Source organism: Protomyctophum parallelum (genome assembly GCF_964188405.1).
Source record: "Protomyctophum parallelum genome assembly, chromosome: 4".
In the NCBI taxonomy this organism is placed as follows: Eukaryota; Metazoa; Chordata; class Actinopteri; order Myctophiformes; family Myctophidae; genus Protomyctophum; species Protomyctophum parallelum.
In genome coordinates, this window is record NC_139700.1 from 47,376,122 (window position 1) to 47,397,432 (window position 21,311).

Here is a 21,311-nt window from a genome sequence, read left to right on the forward strand (position 1 = left end):
TAGAAGTGTTCTATAAAAATATTAATATCGGATCAGGAATTGGCAGATGCTCAACATCAAATGATCGGAATCAGAAGAAGAGCATGATCGGAAACATCTCTACTATTCATCTCTCAGGATGTTGGCCTTCTTATATGGCAAGCATTCAGTGTCCTGATGTACGTAGGGTTCGGTGGAAGAAAGTGTTGGTCGGACGCCCCTGCTGCTGATGCTTCCTCTTCCTCTCAGGTCTTGAACCTCTTACTGCAACCCTAAGGTACGTATGTATACAGGGGGATTGTTCCTTTAACTGTGTTGGCGGGCTGAGGCTGAGACGAGGAGTATTATGGGATATCTTGTGTTTACTTTCTGTTCTGGTGTGCAGGGAAGAGTCGCATTATTGAGAGGAAGAGAGATATTACTTTGTTTGTTCACTACGGAGATTGGATACAGAATTAGAACCCTGGCTGATCACGTTTGTCCTTACATTATTTTGTTTATTAAATCACCAGTTCTGCAACACGGACTCCTTTTCCTTGACAGCATAGCAAGTAAGTATAAGGATTATTCCGGAGAGGAGAGACACGGTGGTTGTACTACCAGATGGCAGGAGTTCAAAGAGATGGTGGGAATGGTGGATTCTGCTCATGGCCTTCCTCACACATAGCTCTGTGTATGTGTCAATTTCTTTACCGGCGCGGGAAGCCGTGGCTGGGTCAGGTCCTATAAGGTCCTTTGAGGCCGGGCCCCCGACGGGAGAAAAACATGTTCCCCCTTGGCCACCGGGGAAGAACACGTCATCGGGTCATTAATTATTATCAAAATGTTCCACCTCTTTTTAGCAGTGAAAGCTGTTAGATTGCATCAGTCTGAATCGCTTGGAGACTCGTGAGCCTGTATAGTCACGGGAAGTTGTAAATTGGCACGCCAGGGGAGGACGACGTCTCATCCGTGGCAACCGCACAATATCAACGGCATTACACGCATGAGGTATTTGTACTTTACTTGAGTATTTCTAATTTCCAGTACTTTTACTTCTACTCCACTATACATATCGGAGCCAAAATGTTTACTTTTACTTCACTACAATTATTTGAAAACTTTAGTTACTAGTTACTTTGGTGATTTTAATTTTGACTAGAAAACATACATTAACCACTTCAACCCTATACATTTCGGCTATTTTCAATAGATTTTCTACACATTTTGAACTTGTGAAATGGGACATTCTGCAATATGAATACTTTTACTTTTAGTACTTTAAGTTCATTTTGATGCCGATACTTTTGTACTTTTACTCAAGTACATTGTCAATTCCGTACTTTTACTTGTAACGAAGTAGTGGTTATTTTATTACCAACACTGCGCATTTACGTTCGTACAGCTTTAGGCTAATATGGGTCGTTGCATTCCTCTATAGGGCACACAAGGGATGACATTGACCATAGAAAAACAAGACACACAGATCAGGTAAATTAATAAAGGAATAATAAATGTATTAATCTACCGGTGCCCCCCAGTGGACAGTGATTTCCCCAGTCCTGTTCTCGCTCTATACCAACAACCTGAGGGGCTCGGACAGTGCGAGCATGACCGTGAAGTTCGCAGACGATACTGCTCTGATCGACACCTCAAACAGCCCTGCTCACTTTGAGGAGGAAGCAAAGAAGCTTCACCAGTGGTGTGAGGAGCACTACCTTCAGCTGAATGTGAAGAAGACCAAGGAGCTCCTCATAACCTCCCGGAGGAGGGACGACCTCGACCCTAATCCGCAGCTGACACTCGGTGGGGAGGTGGTGGAAATGGTCGGCAGCTACAAGTATCTCGGGACCACTATTGACAGTGGGTTGACCTTTAACGACAACACACAGGCCATCTTCGCAAAGTGCCAGCAGCGGACCTACCTCCTACGGAGGCTGAGATACATGGATGTTTCCCGCCCCATCCTCCGCAGCTTTTACATCTGCCATATAGAGAGCCTCCTTACATTTTCTTTCCTGGCTTGGTATGGAGGGCTCTCAGAGTCCAACAAGGCTAAGCTGCGGAGGGTAACCCACGTGGGGTCTAAACTCTGTGGGATGCAGTGCTCTGCAGTGACAGTGAAGAAAGCAGGAAAGATCGCGAGAGACACAACTCTCATAACCTCAGCACCTGCTTCCAGGTCCTGCCCTCGGGTAGGAGATACACTGCATCGAGATTCAAGAAGGCAAAGGGCAGTGCCAGTTTAATCCCCTCTGCCATTAGGCTCCTTAACAAACACAAACACCCAATACTTGATTCACCTCAACTGGACCTGCTTGCCAGTTCCTCCGGCACACGCACGCACGCGCACGCACGCACACACACACACACACACACACACACACACACACACACACACACACACACACACACACACACACACACACACACACACACACACACACACACACACACACACACACACACACACACACACACACACACACACACCCTCACACACACACACACACACACACACACACACACACACACGAACTGGACTGAGCGCATGCACACACACATTATGAGTGTTTCATGGTGTGGAGAGAGACTTTGCTTACTTTTAAATAGCTTTACATTTTTTAGAATTATTTTACTAGTACTTTGCTGGGTGTTTTATTTAATTTGTATAATTATTTATTGTCCTGTATGTATTGTCCAGAATGTATGCATTGACCTGAGCAAAACAATTTCCCCTTGTGGATAATAAATACATCTAATCTATAGCGCCACCAGGAGGACGACTTTTGTAAAACACATTACCGGTACTAACATTGGCTTTCAAAGTTTGCAGTATTAGCCTGTTTTGAATAAAAAGCCTCAAATCATGAACGCAGCGTGCAATTTATGTGAAATCTTTGACACACTTTCCTACTAGGCTGAGGAATATATCCCACCCTTTTCAAATTGGCCTGTTATAGCGCCACCAACAGGTGGATTTTTGCTAAACACATTTTTGGAACAAAATGCCTCAAATTATCCAATTGCCATCAAAGGCTTATGAATAAATGGCACCCTTTTCACATTGGCCTATTATAGCACCACCAGGAGGCCACAACCTGTGCCCAAAGGGGCACTTTTTCTAGTTTGCAATGCATATTGCCCCAGGCAGATTGAGTCTGGTGTCGCTCAATTGTGGGAGGACTTCACGGACCCCGAAATAGTACCAACCAGATTCGTCTGGAACCAGGCTCTAAACCAACCATGGCCCAGTATGCAAATATGGTGCGGGACATTGCAAGAGATTTGTTTCCTTTTTACAACAAAGATGGATGCCGCCATAGCAGTAAACGGGACATTTGTGCTCGTACTGGCTAAATATGGCATTCAGAAATCATGAATTTCTATCCACACTTTTCCTGGGCTGTGTGTGCTCCAGTTCCTGTCGATTTGATCCAATGAAAACCAATGAAACTGGTCAGATGACCAATGATATCCAATGAAATCAACAGGAACTGGAGCACACACAGCGCAGGAAAAGTGTGGATAGCGAATTAGTATGAAACTGTTGGGGGTAACTGTTGCATTGTGGCAGTTTTGCGAACTCCCCTGGTCACCAGCCCCTCTGTCTCCATGTGATGATGCACTAAACCCGGGCAAAAAAAGTCAGGGCAGGTTTAACCGTTTAGGCATATAGTTCTATTTAAGAATAGCACGTATAGAGACCGTTCTACCGTTCCGCCGGATTAATTTGTTGTTTTGAGGCGAGTGTTCTGGTATTCGTTGAAAATAGGTGAAGTTGTCCTTTAACGTTGCTGTGGGTTTTTCAGAAAACCTGAGTCATCTTCAGAAAGTGTTTTTCTCATCTTTTTTGTCAGGTGAAACCACCTGACTAATGAAAGCTCATGAAAACTAGACCACCGCAACACAATGGAGACAGACTCTTTCACCTGACAGATATCACTATGTGATTATTTTATTTTTTTACAGGGTCAAGTTTATAGTAGTATATGAAGATACATTGAAAAGTGGCGAAGTGGTCCTTTAATGCTATGCCGTGCCCTGCCCCTACGGGTACTCTTCTGGCTCTGCCCACATTACGTAATGGCACACGTTGGCACAGCTGGGGGGGCGAGGGGGGGGTGGCACTGGGCACGGCACAGTCTATAAAACGTCACAACGAGACACATTATTTGGGGTAAGGTGGGCGTCAGGCAGTGGAGGACATGAGGGCTTCTCGACACATACACCTGCTTTCATACTTGATGTTGTTCTGTCATTCCTCCTCTCCTCTGTCTTCCTCTGCGTCCTCCTCTTCTTCCTCCTGTGAGTTACAGGCTCAGTTGAACCTCAACAGAATGTACAAGCCTGGAGACGTGGTTCTGGGAGGCTTGTTTCCGATCCACTTCTCCTCCCTCTTCCCTGAGCTGCCCTTCACCGCCGAGCCAGGCGAGCCCACATGCTATGGGTGGGTATCTATCACACATACAACACAACCAACACCTGGTTTAGCAACTTACTTACTTCATTTGGCCTGACGTCGAAAAAAAGAAAATCATGACAGTTTTCTATATGTTTCTATATCAGTGGTGCTCAATATTTCATGTCAAGGACCCCAGAAATTATCTGTATTTGGCCGCCGACGTCCCCCATCTGAAAATAGGTTGTTCCAGGGACCCCGCCCAGAAGCAAAGATTTTATTTCAAAACACTGTTTCAAAAATATATAAAGATTTGAGGCCATTTTCAATCCGGCATAGAGTAGCGCAAACGTCGATCACTCTCTCTGATTTCTGATCGTCTGCACCTTTGTTAAATTGACGCACACACGTAAACACACACACACACACACACACACACACACACACACACACACACACACACACACACACACACACACACACACACACTCCTCTCTCTCTCTGTTGCTCTAATTAATTAGTTTCATGTCGTGCAGCTGCGTCTAGATTCCCCGGCGGATCCTGCCGGGAGCTGCCTATGCCATAGAAAGCATAGATGGACCCCAGGCTACTTCTTAAGTAAATGCCTTGATGTGATATTCGACCATAGGCCTATAATATTTCCTTTCATTTTTGATACGACCACGAATGCAGCATTTACTATGGTGAAAGAAATGCAAATGCCAAATCCTTTCCATGCCATGCCATGCCATGCCAGAAGGCAGCGTTCAGGAGAATTGCTTTTTCCCAGAAGTTTCCTGAACTTGAACACAGTGTTTTGTGTTGAACAAATGTGTTTAGAAATCCATGTCGTACACTGCATCTCCACTAGCTAAAGAGTGCTGGGTTGCGGCCCGAAAATAGCTGAGCTTGTAGATCTGCTATTTTCGCATTTTTTGTCCAAAAGTGTCCTCTTACGGGATTTCAGCTTGGTACTGTAGCCTAGGGGGATATTTCTCATGTTATTTTTTATTTTTTTAAACACATCTTTCACGAATTGAGAGCTTCACAACACAAAGCCAACTACTAGGGCTACTAGGTACACGTATTTAACTAACATCCATGTATTACTGTCAGCAATGCATGAAATTAATTTGTTAATTAATTATTTGCACAAAAAATAAACGGAATAACTAAGCAATTAAGACCTGAGGTCAATGTCTTCTAAATCAGTTTTCTGAAAAACTCATGTCGCTATATCAGTGGTTCTCAAACTTGTCATGTCAAGTACTCATATGAAAAGAGAAGGGAAACCGCACACTCATATGCTCCAAAAGATAAATGTATTGACGACGTTTCGAGCCAAGGCTCTTCATCTGGTCAAACTGAAGAGCCTTGGCTCGAAACGTCGTCAATAAATGTATCTTTTGGAGCATATGAATGTGCGGGTTCCCTTCCCTTATTATATTACTTTTTGAACCCAGCACCTCCACGAAGTGATGTGCGTATTTTACTATAGTTTCTAGCTGGTACTCACTACTCACACATGCATTGTTTGTCACCCTCGAGCTGCTGTTCATTCAGAACCCAGCGGTAGAGTTTCTCAACAGACCTGAAAATTAAAGCCCGGCCCGGCCTAAACTGTATTCAAATGTTACAGCTTGAACCCACATTTGGTAAATACGGTAGTCTCAAGTTAACATAGGGAGGGCCTGGGCCGGCCGAGCGGTCCAGGCACCTAGGCTGGCAATCCAGCCCGACAGCGTGCTGCGGGTTTGAGTCCCGATTCCGACGACCCCTTCTAAAAACTAAAAGTTAACATAGAGAGACGAAGGGGACCCAAGTCGATGTTGCTACTGTATACCCTTTTTTTTTTTATATATATATGTTTATTGGTAGTAGGTTTCAACAATGTAGTACAGTTTGAACATACAATTTTTTTTTCTCCCTCACCCCATCCCTAGCGGATGCCCGCACATCGTAGACACACGCAAACCCAGGGTAAATAGTATGTCTTACTTGTAAAGTGCTCCAAGATCAGCAAAAATAGTTCCAATACATTAGAAAACATACAGTAAGTAGCAGTCTGCTAATAAGAACTTGTCAGAGTCTAGGCCTACTGTGCTGTAATACTTTTACTATACTGTACGCGTACTGTACTGTACTGTACTGTGCTACTCGTACTGTGCTATACATACTATAGTACTGTCCGGTACTGTGCTATCTATTTTAATATAGGAAGATATGCAGTATTGTAAATGTGTTTGTAGTTGGATCAGAACGTAATTCCGACGGAGCATTCGGGAACAACGGTCGGACTAGCGCTCGAACATGTGCTGCTCCCGTGCTTGCAGTTAGGGTTAGGTTAGGGATAGTGGTAGGTTGTCGGTCTAATTATAGGATCCCTCACTCCAATATGTGAGGGCAGCTTAGTCATTTCTTTGCCACACATACTTGACACTTTGACAATGCCATTTGGCTATTCTGAGTGGCCAAAGAGCATTGATCACGCCTCCAGGTCTTTAGTTTACTCAAGTTAGGGAATAAGACCTGGTACTTAAGACACGCAAAATACAGCCCTAAGACTGTGGGATGGTCTAGTCTAGTCTAATGACTGATGCCATTCTCTGGGTTATCAGGTGGGTATGCACCCTCCTTCCTCGATGTTCTGCTGATAGGCCCACAACACCTCCAGCATAGTGAAATCCAGCATCTCAGCCTCAACCCCTAGGTGCCATCTATTCATTTGAGTGCCCAGGTTGGGTCCTACATATACTATTTGGCGTCCTTGACATGAACAAGTTTGAGCACCACTGATATAGAAACATGTTTTTCAGAAAACTGTTAGGATTTAGAAGACACTTTTTAGAATCGTGTCCTCAGGTCTTAATGGCTTAATAAAACAATCATTTGGCCTATTGCCATTTGTTTGATATAATTGCCCATATAATCTTGAAAAAATCACACCTGTGTGAAGTGAGGGGCGCTAATATATTAAAGTCTAACTCATGTTGATTAGGTGAAGTAATGGTGATGTAAAACATTAAACCTGTATATAGGAGGGGCCAGCACCCCCTTAATAATGTAGGAGCCATACAATGTAAAAGGAAACAAAAACTTGTTATTTTGTCATGTTATTTCATTGTAAGATTAGGTTTAGTTTTCTCTGGATGTCTATGTGACATGCATAGCCATATGGTTTCAATACAATATCAGATTTTGGTTTCACTGATAGTTGTGTGTGATTTTGTATGTGGATTTAGAGTTATTATAAGTTCCCAAATCATATATGTTTCATGTTATACTAATTTACTAAGTATATTGTATGTGGATTTACTGTCACATATAGTTCTTATGAGTTGCAAACTTATATGCATAAGTTTCATTTTACACAAATGTACCTCTCATATCTGCTCCGACTGTTATACCGGTAGTTCTTTAAATGACACAATTATATAAGTTTCACTTTACAAAAAAAACCACTATGGATCTTATATCTGCTTTGACTGTCATACATATTTTCCATATTGGAAGGTTCTAAGAGCCATGGGGTTAGGGATCTGAAAGTTGTGGAACGAATCCGAGACAAGATTATCGATCAGCGCGTCGCCCTGATTGTCAGGATATGAGTTTCCACCCACACAGACCTATGCTTCTCTTAATTGTAACGGTTCTCCAAGTGCGCCATTCTCTCGACGGTGTACTCTCTAATTCCTTTGCAATATAACAGTGCACAATGATTTAATGCAATAACAATGGCTCACATTTGATTATTTAAATATGGTTTATTCAATGAATAACAAACGCTAAAAAACACGCACAAACATGAGGAACATGAGACAATAAAAAAAATTAAATTCATAGATCAATCTGAAATGTATAAAGGTATGAAATGTGATTTAAATTAGATGTAGATATATCTACATCTCATATCATACATTTAAATCACATTTCAGACCAAGTGCAATACAGTTTGAGATTCAACAAATAATCCTAATTGGAGCATTATTTGAGGCATATTTGAGATCTCGTTTGCAGATCAACAGAGGTCGTTCTGAGACAAAGCTGAGATGTAACTAAAAGTCTGAAATGAGATTTGAATGAGATTATATTGAGTGCTCTCTTTTATATCAATCTGAGCTAAGTTTGAGACACAACAATGATACTACATTGAGCAACATTTGAGCCAGTATTGAGATCTCCTGTATAGATCATCAGAGGTGCATCTGAGCCATGTGTCTCAGCAGTAAAGGATGAGATACAGGAGCCATAGCTGAGATCTCATTTTTGTATCACATTGACCTCATGTATGGCTTAATGAATGAGCTCTCAAACATGGATTCTGCTACTACTACTAGCTATTAGGGCATTTGACCACTGCTGCCTGGCAGTCACAATGTGCATGGCATAGGGTCTCAATTTGTGGGAGGCCTGAAAGGTCTTGGCAATGAGGGACTGTCCCACGCAAAGGGGGGCTTCTGGTCACCCTATGGGTATGGCTTAGGCGAAGAGAACAGGGCACTTGTTTTAATGAATATACGGAATAGGCTTAGTTGATGCTCGATATTTTGACACAGGCAGTAAGGTTACAGTGCAGGGTTTCTCAATGTGGGTGCTACTGTGTCACCCTAGGGTCCTGGCTGGGGGTGCCTCAGAACACTGACTCAAATGTCATTTCAGTTTAACCACTTGAGACCCTCTGTGCTTAGTAAAATAAAAAGTAAAAAGTCTCTTCACGAAAAATCTACAGGCTCACAATGCGTCACATCGTGACACATTGTGAGCTTGCAGATGTGACGCAAATTGTGAACTTGTAGATCTGCTATGTTTGGTGAATGTTCCTCCCACGACATAAATGCTGCACTGGGTTTAAGTAGGCCTAGTTAAATGCCAAGTATAGAAGTTATTTTCAGCCTGTCCGAATATCCAAATATTCTCTCCAGTTTTCCATCGTGACATACTGTATCTTTAGGGGACAGATTTACGTACTTATCCATACTGTTAATGTGACAAAAGGTGCTATAAAGTAACAATGCAATTCAGTAGTTGATGCCGTGCATTTCGACTGTAACAGGTACCGTCGCCCATTATCCATCTCGCCCTCGCTCTTTTTCCCGCCGACCTCATGCCGACCGCTCGGTGCAGCAGTTATTTTTATTTTGTTTAACTGAGAATAAGATTAGAAATGAGTTTAGGGTTAGGCATAGTTTTACCAGGGTTTACGTTTAGGAATAGAGAGGTTTTGGCACCGTTTTACTGCGGTTAAGGTTAGGAATAATTGGTTAGGTTTGAACCATTTAAGCATAATTTACCTATAGGTTACTTTAGGAATCAAAGGTTGTCAATACTGGAATGAGCTCCCTGTCACACTGAGGGAGCTGATCCCCACTTTCACAGCTCAAGGACAATTGAAACAGTGGTTAAGAAACAACCAGTCTTGTGATCATCACTCTCAGACCACAATAGACTATAGGCCTACCCTAGTAATAGTCTTAATCTTTTCTTCTTTTTACTGTGTTTGAAATGTACTTGAATGCTGTCCTCTCATGTCTCGTTACGTCAGTTTTGTTCAGTGTTTAATGTCCGGGAACTACGGATGGAAATGAGCATCTCTGCTAAATCTGGTGTATTTACACCACATTTTTATGAAATGTTCATTAATTGTCACGATCAGAGTCAGAGGTGTGTAGGACCCAAGCGCAGGACAAGGCAGAGACTGAGGCAGACACAAGGCAGGTCGAGTGCACGGTGGTTTATTATCCAAAAACCATACAGGAACAAACACAGGAAACACGGGGAAACTAGGGATAATTAGGAGCAAGACAAATAACACTAGGACTAGGAAAATACAATGAATCACGAGGAGCTAGAAATACACTGACAACAATTTACGAAGCAACAAAGAACTGAAAACACAAGGGCATACTTATAGACATGGGATAACTAGACACAGGTGAACAAAACTCAAATCAAGAAAGGGATTGGCTGGGGGACTAAGAGGACACAGGTGGAAACAAAGACTGATCACAACACAGGTTAGACAAGGCAGGTACAGAACTACAGGGGCAGACAGGAAGGCACAAAACAATACTACAAAATAAAAGGTACACAAGAAAACAATAACACGTCACAGAACGAGACATTAATATGTGATCGGATATACAGTGGTCATTTTTCAGCTTTTTACTTATTATGATGAAACTACAGAATGTAAGCTTTATGTACTGTAGCTGTAGCCTACTGTACTGTCCTGTCACTCGCATAATCACTCCCCCACCCAAAAAATATCTAATATAGTATCAAAAAAAAAAAATGTTTAGTTTGTATTAGTTCCAATGGAGTTCCATTTCTCTGTCCCGTCCAAATAAACCAATGAATTAAAGTATCTATAATAACAGGCTGAGCATGCAGAACTTTTTTTAATATTCATTTCAACACCAGGTAGGAGCAGTGTTGTTTTTGGCTGCAAATTTCTATTTTAGTTTTAGTCATAGTCTCTTGAATAGTTTTCATTTAGTTTTAGTCACATTTTAGTCACATGGAATGTTTCAGTGTTAGTCTAGTTTTAGTCGACTAAATATCATAAGATTTTAGTCGACTAAATCTACAGTCGCCTTGATGCCGTCGCAAAGACTGCTTTTTTAACTTGCTGAAAATAGCCGATCTACAAACATGTAGCTTGTATATCTGCTATTTTCAGCATGCAACCAAGTGTAAAATTACTTATACTGGATCTCTTGTCCACTAGTTCCTTCCTAACATTTTAGTCTAGATTTTATTTGTTGACGAAATCGTCAGTATATTTAGTCGTATACTTAGTCTTGGTTTTAGTCATCATAGATTAGTTTTCATGTAGTTTCCATTTAGTTTTCGTCAGTGGAAAAAGGTAGTCGACGGACATTTTTCGTCTTCATTTTGGTCGACGAAAACAACACCAGGGATAGGAGGTCATAGTGACGTTGTGTCATGCGTGTGTTATAGTTTCCACATCGGATGGTACCGCTGGGCCCAGACCATGCCTCATATAGTGACGTTGTGTCATGTGTGTGTTATAGTTTCCACATCGGATGGTACCGCTGGGCCCAGACCATGCCCTTCGCCATCGACGAGATCAACAGGAACCCCGGCCTGCTGCCCAACGTCACGCTGGGCTACAGCATCTACGACAGCTGCCTCACGCTGGGCGTGGCGTTCCGCTCGGCGTTCTCGCTCATCAGCGGGACAGAGGAGCTCTTCCGGCTGGATGAGAGCTGCGCCGGCTCGCCGCTGCTCTGCATCGTGGGCGACGCCACCTCCATAGCGTCCATCACCATCTCTAGGATATTAGGTTTGTACAGAGTGCCCCTGGTAAGTTTCATACTCAGATTTTCTTTTACCATCACCTATTTGATAGATCGATCGTCTCTGTCGGGTGCGGAAAACCTCAAAACGGTTACTTTTCGGGATTCAAATTCAAATTTAGCAAAATTAGGTAGCAGATTTACAAGCTCTATAAACGTCTGGCTTCGTGCCACAATTCGCACTTGTAGATCTGCTACTTTTGATACGTTTTAAGTGACGCTGTAGTATGATCAAGTAGGGCACTAAATTACGAAGAAACACAAAGCACAACGAATTAGAATATAGATGCAAGGTGTCTACCCCGACAGCAAATAATTAATGTTGGTTATTTGCTCATTTACAATTATGATATGATGTACAATGTCGACTGTATTTTTAAGCTTTAAAGGCAGAGCAGATATTACTGTATTTACGTACAGGCAGAGCATGTGAGTGGAGCAGGGAGATTTAGAATGGAGGCATGAGCCACGTTCTCATAATGTCAGAGCTCAATGCATCCGTGTTCCATGATTGATTCATCCTGGACCTTTATTGTTGTTTAATGTTTGTCTTGTCTAGACAAACATTAAAAACGCCATTGGCGTGTGTGTGTGTGTGTGTGTGTGTGTATTGGCATTTTCCATTCATTTAAAACATGACGATAGTATGGCTAAAATAAGAAATATATTTTTGAAAATATTTAGAAACATTTTGAAAATGTGTGCAAATCTTTGAATATATTATTATTTTCACATTATTTTGTCCCCTTATATTTCTTGAAAGATAGCAGATTTTCCTTTAATGGAAAAGGGGACTATATTTGGTGTGATATTAAGATGTTTTTACATTGGATAACATTGTAACATTAAATATCAATCACTGTGATCTATACATAATGCTTGGACTTGGAAATCATTGGAAAGGTCTGGACCTCGAGCTGACTGTGGTTTGATCCAAATATGGTCACTTCCTTAAGTTCCTTTGTAGGCTACCAACAACCAATCATGAAAATAGAGAGGGTGGATTTTCACCCAGCAAAACGAGCTGTCATTGGCTAAAATAAACTACTAAACTAAACATCTACATCTGTATTTTGAATGTTTAATTTGCTTCAGTTTGAAAGAAAACATGTTTAGGAAGCAAAATAGCACAAAATTGAAAAAAAAAGAAAAGAAAAACCATGACCATCACCTGCCATGTCTCGCCTTAAATGAGTCATGTGACATGTTAGACTCATTTAAACCAATCGGATCGGTGTAAATGGGGCCTATAGTTAGAGCTCTATCTAAAGGTTCCAGAAGCTCAGAGAGAGTCAGGCCGCAGTCGCAGCGTGTATGTGTTTGTTCCTTTCACAGGTCAGTTACCATGCCTTGAGCTCCAGTCTGAGCGACCGGAAGCAGTTCCCTTCCTTCTTCAGAACGATCCCCAGTAATGCATTCCAGGTGAACCTCCACTGACAATAGACGTGTTGTTGGTAGTAGTTCATGTTCCACATACTCGACAAAGACATCCATTTGAAGTAGTCAGGGTCCAGGGCATTACTCTATAAGCCATATCTCCAAAACTGGTGGTGGGTCAAACTGAACAACCAATATGCAATAAGCTATGATTCCCTGCTTTCATATATGACATGAAAAAAAGAAAAAGAAAAAAAGAAATCCAATGGCAGCGCCTCAGTCAAATTTGGTCACAAATCACGGAACGCAGCAAAGCAGGCTGGGACGTTTTTACCAATACGTGATTATTAATCTAATAATCTATTTTATCTTATCAGGTGGAAGCCGTGCTGCAGATTATAAAGCGGTTCAAGTGGACCTGGGTAGGAGTTCTGTACATCGACGACGAGTATGGCGGCAACGCCGCGCGGCTCTTCCAGTCGGACCTGGCCCGGTCCGGTCTGGGTTGCCTGGCCTACTCGGAGGGTCTGGCCCTGGACAGCGGCCCCGCGGAGCTGCGGAGGATCGTCGGTGTGATGAAAACGTCCACAGCTCGCGTGGCCATCGCCTTCGCCTACGGGAACTACATGGTTGATCTCATAGAGGAGGTTTATAGGCCTGTTGAATATTAGGGGTGTAACAATGCAGTTTAACCGGTGCATGGCGTTTGGTCCGACGTACATTTCTGGCAGGCATTAGTCCGACATACCCTATGCCCAAAACCAAACCCTAAACCTATAACCAAGGGTTAGTTTTAACCTGCCATGCATTTCGGGAGCCTCGGGTCAGTTTTAACCGGCCACGGTGTTGACGGACTAATGGCTATCGGACTGTATAACCGACGTATGCACCCCAGGGCTGGACTGAGACAAAAATTCGGCACTGACATTTTTGGGCCCAGACTGGCCCACCACAACCAGAGCGCAGGTATAGTCTACTGACTTTCACTTTTACCGAACAACATAAATGATACACAACCGAACAGGCAACTACACTGAAACAGACAACTAATTTAACCGTCTTCCTGCCATTGCCGAAGCCCTTCGGCAATTGAAGCATTAATTTGATATTAACGCTTGCTGCCATTGCCGAAGCCCTTCGGCAATTGCTCTTTTATAGTGCTTATGATTGATCAAGCCATAATGCTACTCACGTTAGCCGGTTAGCTAGCAGTGTTTTTAGCACTGCACTGGATCGTTCATATTAATTCACCGTCGCCATAAGAATCCATTCTATCCGTTTCTTTCAATCGCCTGTATCTCCTATTCCTTGTCCCAGATGGCATTTTTGGTCAAAACAGCGTTTCTTTGACGGCACGAGCCGACGTTGTGGAGTGCTAAAATGTACCGGCATGATTCGATCATGTAAACAAAGGTTGTCTTGGCAACGTAAAGCTGGCAGGGATAAGCTCACTTCCGGTTGAGGCAAAATGTGGCTTTTCAAAATAAGAGCTCAAATTAAAAAAATGCTGGCATGAATTAGGTCCTAATTTCTCAATAAATGGCAGCAGTAAAAGGGTTAACATTTGACCCAGACCGGCCCACCACCCGGCCCACTACCGATCAGCCCCACCAGCGGACATAATGTCTGGTGCGTTATGTGGCCAGTCCAGGCCTGATGCACCCCACACTTTCCAACACTGCATGCCTAATAACAATATCAACTCACAATCACTGCAGGTGGTGAGGCAGAATGTCACAGGTCTGCAGTGGATAGGCGACGTGGCCTGGACAAACAACGCTAATCTCCAGACTCCGGAGTTCATGCCGTACCTGAGAGGCATGCTGGGCATTGACGTCCGTCGTGGAGTGTTACCAGGTTACAAGGACTTCTTGTCTAAAATACATCCTGGAAGTGACCCCAACAACAGCCACGAAAATTCAATAGTAAGGCTTTTTTTTTTTTAGCACTTAAGCTGCAATTCCAAAGTCATGTCTGTTCTTTCATAATTATGATATTTCTGTTAATATACATCTTTCATTTTGTTTCCCCAGGCGCGGCAGTTTTGGGAGCACACGTTTCAGTGTAAATTTGCACCCCTACCGTCGGAGTGGGCGGATGCTGGTGGAAGGGTGTGTACTGGGCAAGAGGACCTGGCGTCATCAGGGAGTACACTTCTGGACGTTTCTAACCTCAGGGCAGAGTACTGTGTGTACAAGGCTGTGTATGCTGTGGCCCACGCCCTCCATGACATGCTGCAGTGTGTGCCAGGAAGAGGGCCGTTCACTGGGCACAGCTGTGCCTCGTTGCAGACAGTCCAGCCATGGCAGGTGTGATTCAGTGTTGTTTTCGTCGACTAAAACTAAGACGAAAAATGTTCGTCGACTACCTTTTTTCACTGTCAAAAACTAAATGGAAACTAAATGAAAATGAAGCTATGAAGACTAAAACTAAGATTAAATATGTTTCATCAACAAATAAAAACTAGACTAAAATGTTAGGAAGGGACTAGTGGACAAGAGATCCAGTATAAGTCATTTTACACTTGGTTGCATGCTGAAAATAGCAGATCTACAAGCTACCCCGGAGATGCTTTGGCACTGTCTCGGGACCCCCACCCCGCCCCCCAATATAAATTGGCCGCTACAATAACGTTAATAATAGAGACAATACACCATAAATAAATACTGAAACCAGGGGGGGGGGGTTGAACATAATTTGGGGACCCCCCCAAAATAATTTGGCGACCCCCAGAGGGGTCGCGACCCACGGGTTGAGAACCCCTGGACTAAATCAACCGTAGATTTAGTCGACTAAAATCTTATGATATTTAGTCGACTAAAACTAGACTAACACTAAACATTCCAGGTGACTAAAATGTGACTGAAACTAAATGAAAACTATTTGAAGAGACTATGACTAAAACTAAAATCAAAATTAGCTGCGAAAAGCAACACAGATGTGATTCACAGTATACTTGCTGCTAATCTTTCTATATTGATTCAGACTTCTAGAATACGAATGCATTTTGTAAATATGACACTGGTAAAAGCATAGACAATGGACATAGTCAGTTAAGTAACATGCTTTGCCTGACAGTAAATGTACAGTCCGAAAGGGTTGTCTCTCAATGTAAATAGTATAGGCTTGTTAAAGTATTTGGCTCTTCACAATTCTGCTCATCACCATTTCTAGCTTGCGTATTACCTGGAGAAGGTCAACTTCACCACGTCATTTGGTGATCAAGTATCATTTGATGAGAATGGCGATGCTTTACCAATATATGATATATTGAACTGGGCGTGGCTCCCAGATGGAAGCGCAGAGGTTCACACTGTAGGTGTGGTGAAGAAGTCAGCCTCCGCAGGTGAAGAACTCATCCTCGACGAAGACAGAATCTTCTGGAGCTTTGAATCCACAAAGGTCACTTAGGCTTTCTAAAATAGCTCATGTGGAGCTCATGATGTGAATGTAATTTAGATTGGACTGGCATTGATCATTGTTACTTTCCTCCGTAGCCTCCTCGGTCAGTGTGCAGTGAGAGCTGCTCCCCTGGAACCCGTGTGGCCAGAAGGAAAGGAGAACCTGTCTGCTGCTTTGACTGCATCGCTTGCTCTGAGGGAGAGATCAGCAATGAGACTGGTAGGTTCATATTATTTGGCTAGGTAGAGTACGTTATCTTATAGGCTGATACTTGTCTGTCCATTCCATTCTCTTCTTTCTTAGACTCTACAGAGTGCACCAGTTGTCCAGACGACTTCTGGTCCAGTCCCCAGCGTGACTACTGTGTCCCCAAGAGCGTGGAGTTCCTCTCCTACCATGAGCCCCTGGGTATCTCCTTGACAACCATCTCATTGCTAGGCACAATTATCTGTGCCATTGTCCTAGGAATCTTCATGTATCACAGAGACACGCCCATGGTGCGCGCCAACAACTCAGAACTCAGCTTTCAACTGTTGTTGTCACTCATACTATGTTTCTCATGCTCACTTCTGTTTATTGGCCGCCCAAGACTCTGGACTTGTCAGCTGAGGCATGCAGCATTTGGAATCAGCTTTGTGCTGTGTGTCTCTTGTATCCTGGTAAAGACTATGGTGGTGTTGGCTGTGTTCAAGGCCTCCAAGCCTGGGAGTTCAGACATAATGAAGTTCTTCGGTACAATACAGCAGAGAGGAACAGTCCTTACTCTTACTTCCATCCAGGCAATAATCTGCACAGCTTGGCTTGTGTCTGCCTCACCGACTCCTCATAAAAACACAGAATACAACAGTGATAAGATAGTCTATGAGTGTGCGGTGGGATCAACAGTTGGTTTTGCAGTGTTACTAGGTTATATCGGTTTACTGGCACTCGTCAGCTTCCTCCTAGCGTTCATGGCAAGGAATCTTCCAGACAACTTCAATGAAGCCAAGTTGATCACCTTCAGCATGTTGATCTTCTGTGCCGTGTGGATAGCCTTCATCCCAGCATATATCAGCTCTCCAGGCAAATATGCAGATGTGGTGGAGGTATTTGCTATTCTGGCATCTAGTTTTGGCCTCTTGCTGGCACTGTTTGGACCAAAGTGTTATATAATGCTTTTAAAACCTGAGAGAAACACCAAGAAGTCCATCATGGGTCGGGCTGCCACCAAGACATAGCAGCAGGCTCTATGCACACACGCTATTCTGGGCCTCTTCCGACTTCCTTCACAGGTGTTACCGATGATAAAGGCTCCGTTCCACTTTAGTGTGCAGTCTTTGTCAAACTGTTTAATTTCAAGTGGTGTGACTATGTATGTTACGTTCCGTGTGTGTGTGTACGCCTTGCATAAACATGTTCTCGTTGAGTGGAATGTGTGATTCAACTCTCACTGACTTAGGTAGGTTTAATAAAGGTTTCCTCATTTTTAACTATTAAGTGTGCCCGGATCTCCGATTGTTTTCCCGATTTAATTTTTTGTGTTTTCCCGATTCATCCCAGGAGCACCTTTTTACTATTTCTATGTGTTGTATACTTGCACACCTACTGAGCACCTGGTTGCCTCCTTCTACCGAGTCTCCACAAAAAAAGCATGAAATAAATATAATCCATGTGTTTACTGGTGACATCATGTCAGAGTGTCCCCATTGTAAAGCACTTTCAGAGACATTCATTATAATAAACTATATTAGCTACAGTGGTTATTGGTTTCACAATGAAAACGAATTTATTCATTTTTTTCCCCTCACTCGAAATGTTATGTCTCTCTGGGACAGAAACCACTGAAAATAGTCACTCACAAGCTTTTAGATTTCTAATTTATTTTATTATTATTAATATTTTATTTTATTTTCATTTTCATTTTTCATTATTATGTTTCGTCTAAGTCATGCCATTTCTTAGATTTGTATTTATTTAGTTATGAAATTCTTAATTCTTAAATAAAGGGAAATTTACTCTCGACCCATAAAAATGCATGGAGCCATGACCATAAAATGGGTCCCGACCCACCGTTTGGGAACCACTGGTCTATATCTATGTCTCATTGTGAAGATGGACAAATTACACTTTAAGTTAAAGCGCAAATAACATGCATTTTAAAACTGCTTTTAATATTTAATATCATATTGTCCATGTCCCTCAAACTTATTTCTAATGGTTTGAGCCTCAATCACCACTCTGATATAACCAGGCCTTGTCATTTCTTTCTGGACTTTGAAAGCAGTTTTAGCTGCAGTACCACAATGTCCTGAGGTGGTGGGGTGCTGATATGCAGATTATTTAATATTTGAGACATTATAATACTGATGCTAGATAAACCCAGGCTTGTTTCCATTCCATGCCAGCTTGGAATATCAACAATGGTGGACATTGTAAACAAAGTGGACATGCAAATGTGGAACTGAAGACTGAAAAAGAGAGGAATTATATAAGTAGGGTGACATTGATGACATCACGATGAGACCAAAATCAGTTGAGCTGTTCCTGAGAGCAATTTCCATTAAAACACCCATATGATATGAAAGCCTGATTGTTCAAAATTGGTTATTTGTAGGGATAGAAAATACATATGGGAGCCCCAAAAACACAAAATAAATTGAAAAAGTAGAATTTTATGTTATAGGTCCTTTAATTATTTATCACAATGTAAAAGGTGATCGTATCAGAGCAGCAGTCTGAACTGTTTTCACATAATATTAGAAAATACCCTATAGGTCCGACTGCACCTTATGTCATACTGTATTCATTAATTACATTTTTATTTTCGTGTCAATATCACATTCACTTCTTGGGAACAGAAAACTGTAGCTTACAAAATATAATTTTCCCCACATACAAATGGAACTCAAAGACGATTCCTAAATATAAGTTATGTTTCACTGTACTGTTAGGAGACATTTCATTTGATTTATGACAAAAAATCGCCCCCCACTGGTCGACTTGGAAAATGGCACCATAGTTACCTTAACCTCGGGTCACCAGGCTTTCCACCAGGAAAGCCTTTAATTAGGCCACAGCTGTGTGTGTGGCAAGACACCACGCAGTAGACACACACACAGCTAGACACACACACAGCTCTGATTGAAAGAAAAACATATAAAGTTGTTTATTTTTAACCCGGAAGGTAAGAAACTAATGTTAATACTCTGATGCTGCTGCTATTTTTACTGCTACAGGCTACAGCTAGCTACTAAACCTAATGCAACAACAACTGAGTATAAAGGGACATATTCATGTAAATGTGATGCTGCTGCTAAACTACTATTACTACTATAGGCCTACTATTACAACTCATAGGCCTACTTGTCACATTAAAAACATCACACCCATGTGAAGTGAGGGGCGCTCATCATATCATTATCATCTCATTCTGGCCAATCTCAATTTGCGTCCTCACTTTTGTGTTACGCCATTATTTGTCTCCAAGACAAAAGTTTGTGGCTTCAATGTTTGTTTACATTTTACACTAGGGCTTTAACCAACTAGTCGACTATTCAACTAGTAGACTAGTAAATCCAGTAGTCGACCTTGTTGGTATTAGTTGACTAGTTGATCCCCCCCCCCCCCGCCCCCTTTGTAGGCCTCAAGATCAGTTAGATTATAGTTATAGTCACCAATGTACACAGTTTTTAAATGTACAACTCTTATTAAAAAAAAACATTTTGTTTTTCTTTTTTTTTATGTAGGCAACTAGTCAACTAGTCAAAATCACTAGAAGTGAAAGCCCTAGTTCAAACAAATGCACAAACACTCAAACTGGGCAAATGAGGGGCTAGCGACCCTCAATAACAGACGTATAAAATGCATTAGCCGGCGGGGGCAATGAGTCGACTAAATATCAACCCTGGCCTGTGTGCACTTTGTTGGTTTCTTTACTGTTGAGTGAGAAAACAATGTTGCACATTAATAAGCTAGTTATTTGGGGACCCCCACAATTATTTAGAGGACCTCCCGTGTACCCCAGACAGTTTCTAAGATGCTTGATTCAATATTTAGAAGCAGTTGTACAGTATGTTGTATCAGACACACCTTCCTCCCACACAAGCCTATGTTCAACTTTAAGCTCCAAGTTAACCATGTTAGACTCATTGTAAATGTCTGAACAAATTATTCAACATCTTAAAAAATGCACACAAAAGCTAAAGGAGACAGTGAACGTGTTTTTAAGTGAAAAAGTATTTTAAGTCTTTCTAAAACAACTAAAACATAACTTAAATGAATAAACCCACACACACAAGTTCAATATGTGGAACTGAAAGATTAACTGAAATTAAATTGAACTGAACCGAATGTATTTAATTCTTACGTAACTATAATAACTGAATGTGGAACCTTTCGGTTTCAATCCTGTTGTTGGAAATGTTGGACAACTTTTAGAAGTGTGTGTGTGTCTCTCCCTTACAGAGGTCAGGTTAGTCTGATTTTGCAATAGCCAGATAATGCAGTTATAGAGGGTATGCACATGCATAAAGTGAGTGGCAAAGTGAGTTTAACGTTGTTAAAGATAGGACTTTTCCCTTTTGGATGTATGGGCTGTCAATCAGGTTTTCTGTTTGGATGTAGCCTATGGGCTGTCAGACAGGACTATTTCCTTCCATACATCCAAAAGGGAAAACTCCTATCTTAAACAACATTAAACTCACTTTAATTTGCCACTCACTTTATGCATACTGCATATGCATACCCTCTAACTGCATTGTATATTGCACAATGACAGACTGCACCTGACACACACATACACATGATTGGCGGAAGACCCCCCTCTCTATCCTGATTAGATGAAGGCTGGGCCACAGGCTGGGCCACATGGTTAA

General features: G+C 42.1%; 3 protein-coding genes across 3 annotated transcripts in view; 2 read left to right on the plus strand and 1 right to left on the minus strand.

Annotated features, from left to right (window-relative positions):
- LOC310857050 (protein phosphatase 1 regulatory subunit 12A) overlaps positions 1 to 21,311 on the plus strand; it is a 336,915-nt gene that overhangs the window by 160,944 nt on the left and 154,660 nt on the right. The gene's annotated exons all lie outside the window — the stretch shown is intronic.
- LOC310857231 (extracellular calcium-sensing receptor-like) overlaps positions 1 to 21,311 on the minus strand; it is a gene marked incomplete at its 3' end in the record, with an annotated part of 111,461 nt that overhangs the window by 20,286 nt on the left and 69,864 nt on the right. The gene's annotated exons all lie outside the window — the stretch shown is intronic.
- Positions 1,569 to 17,675, plus strand: LOC310857996 (vomeronasal type-2 receptor 1-like; the record flags this gene model as incomplete). The annotated part of the gene is made up of 10 exons (XM_083764040.1): positions 1,569 to 2,153; positions 4,155 to 4,408; positions 11,395 to 11,686; positions 13,015 to 13,101; positions 13,434 to 13,703; positions 14,775 to 14,981; positions 15,090 to 15,365; positions 16,231 to 16,458; positions 16,554 to 16,677; positions 16,762 to 17,675. 10 exons carry the CDS (start codon positions 1,569 to 1,571, stop codon positions 17,673 to 17,675), a joined length of 3,237 nt encoding a protein of 1,078 aa, XP_083620166.1.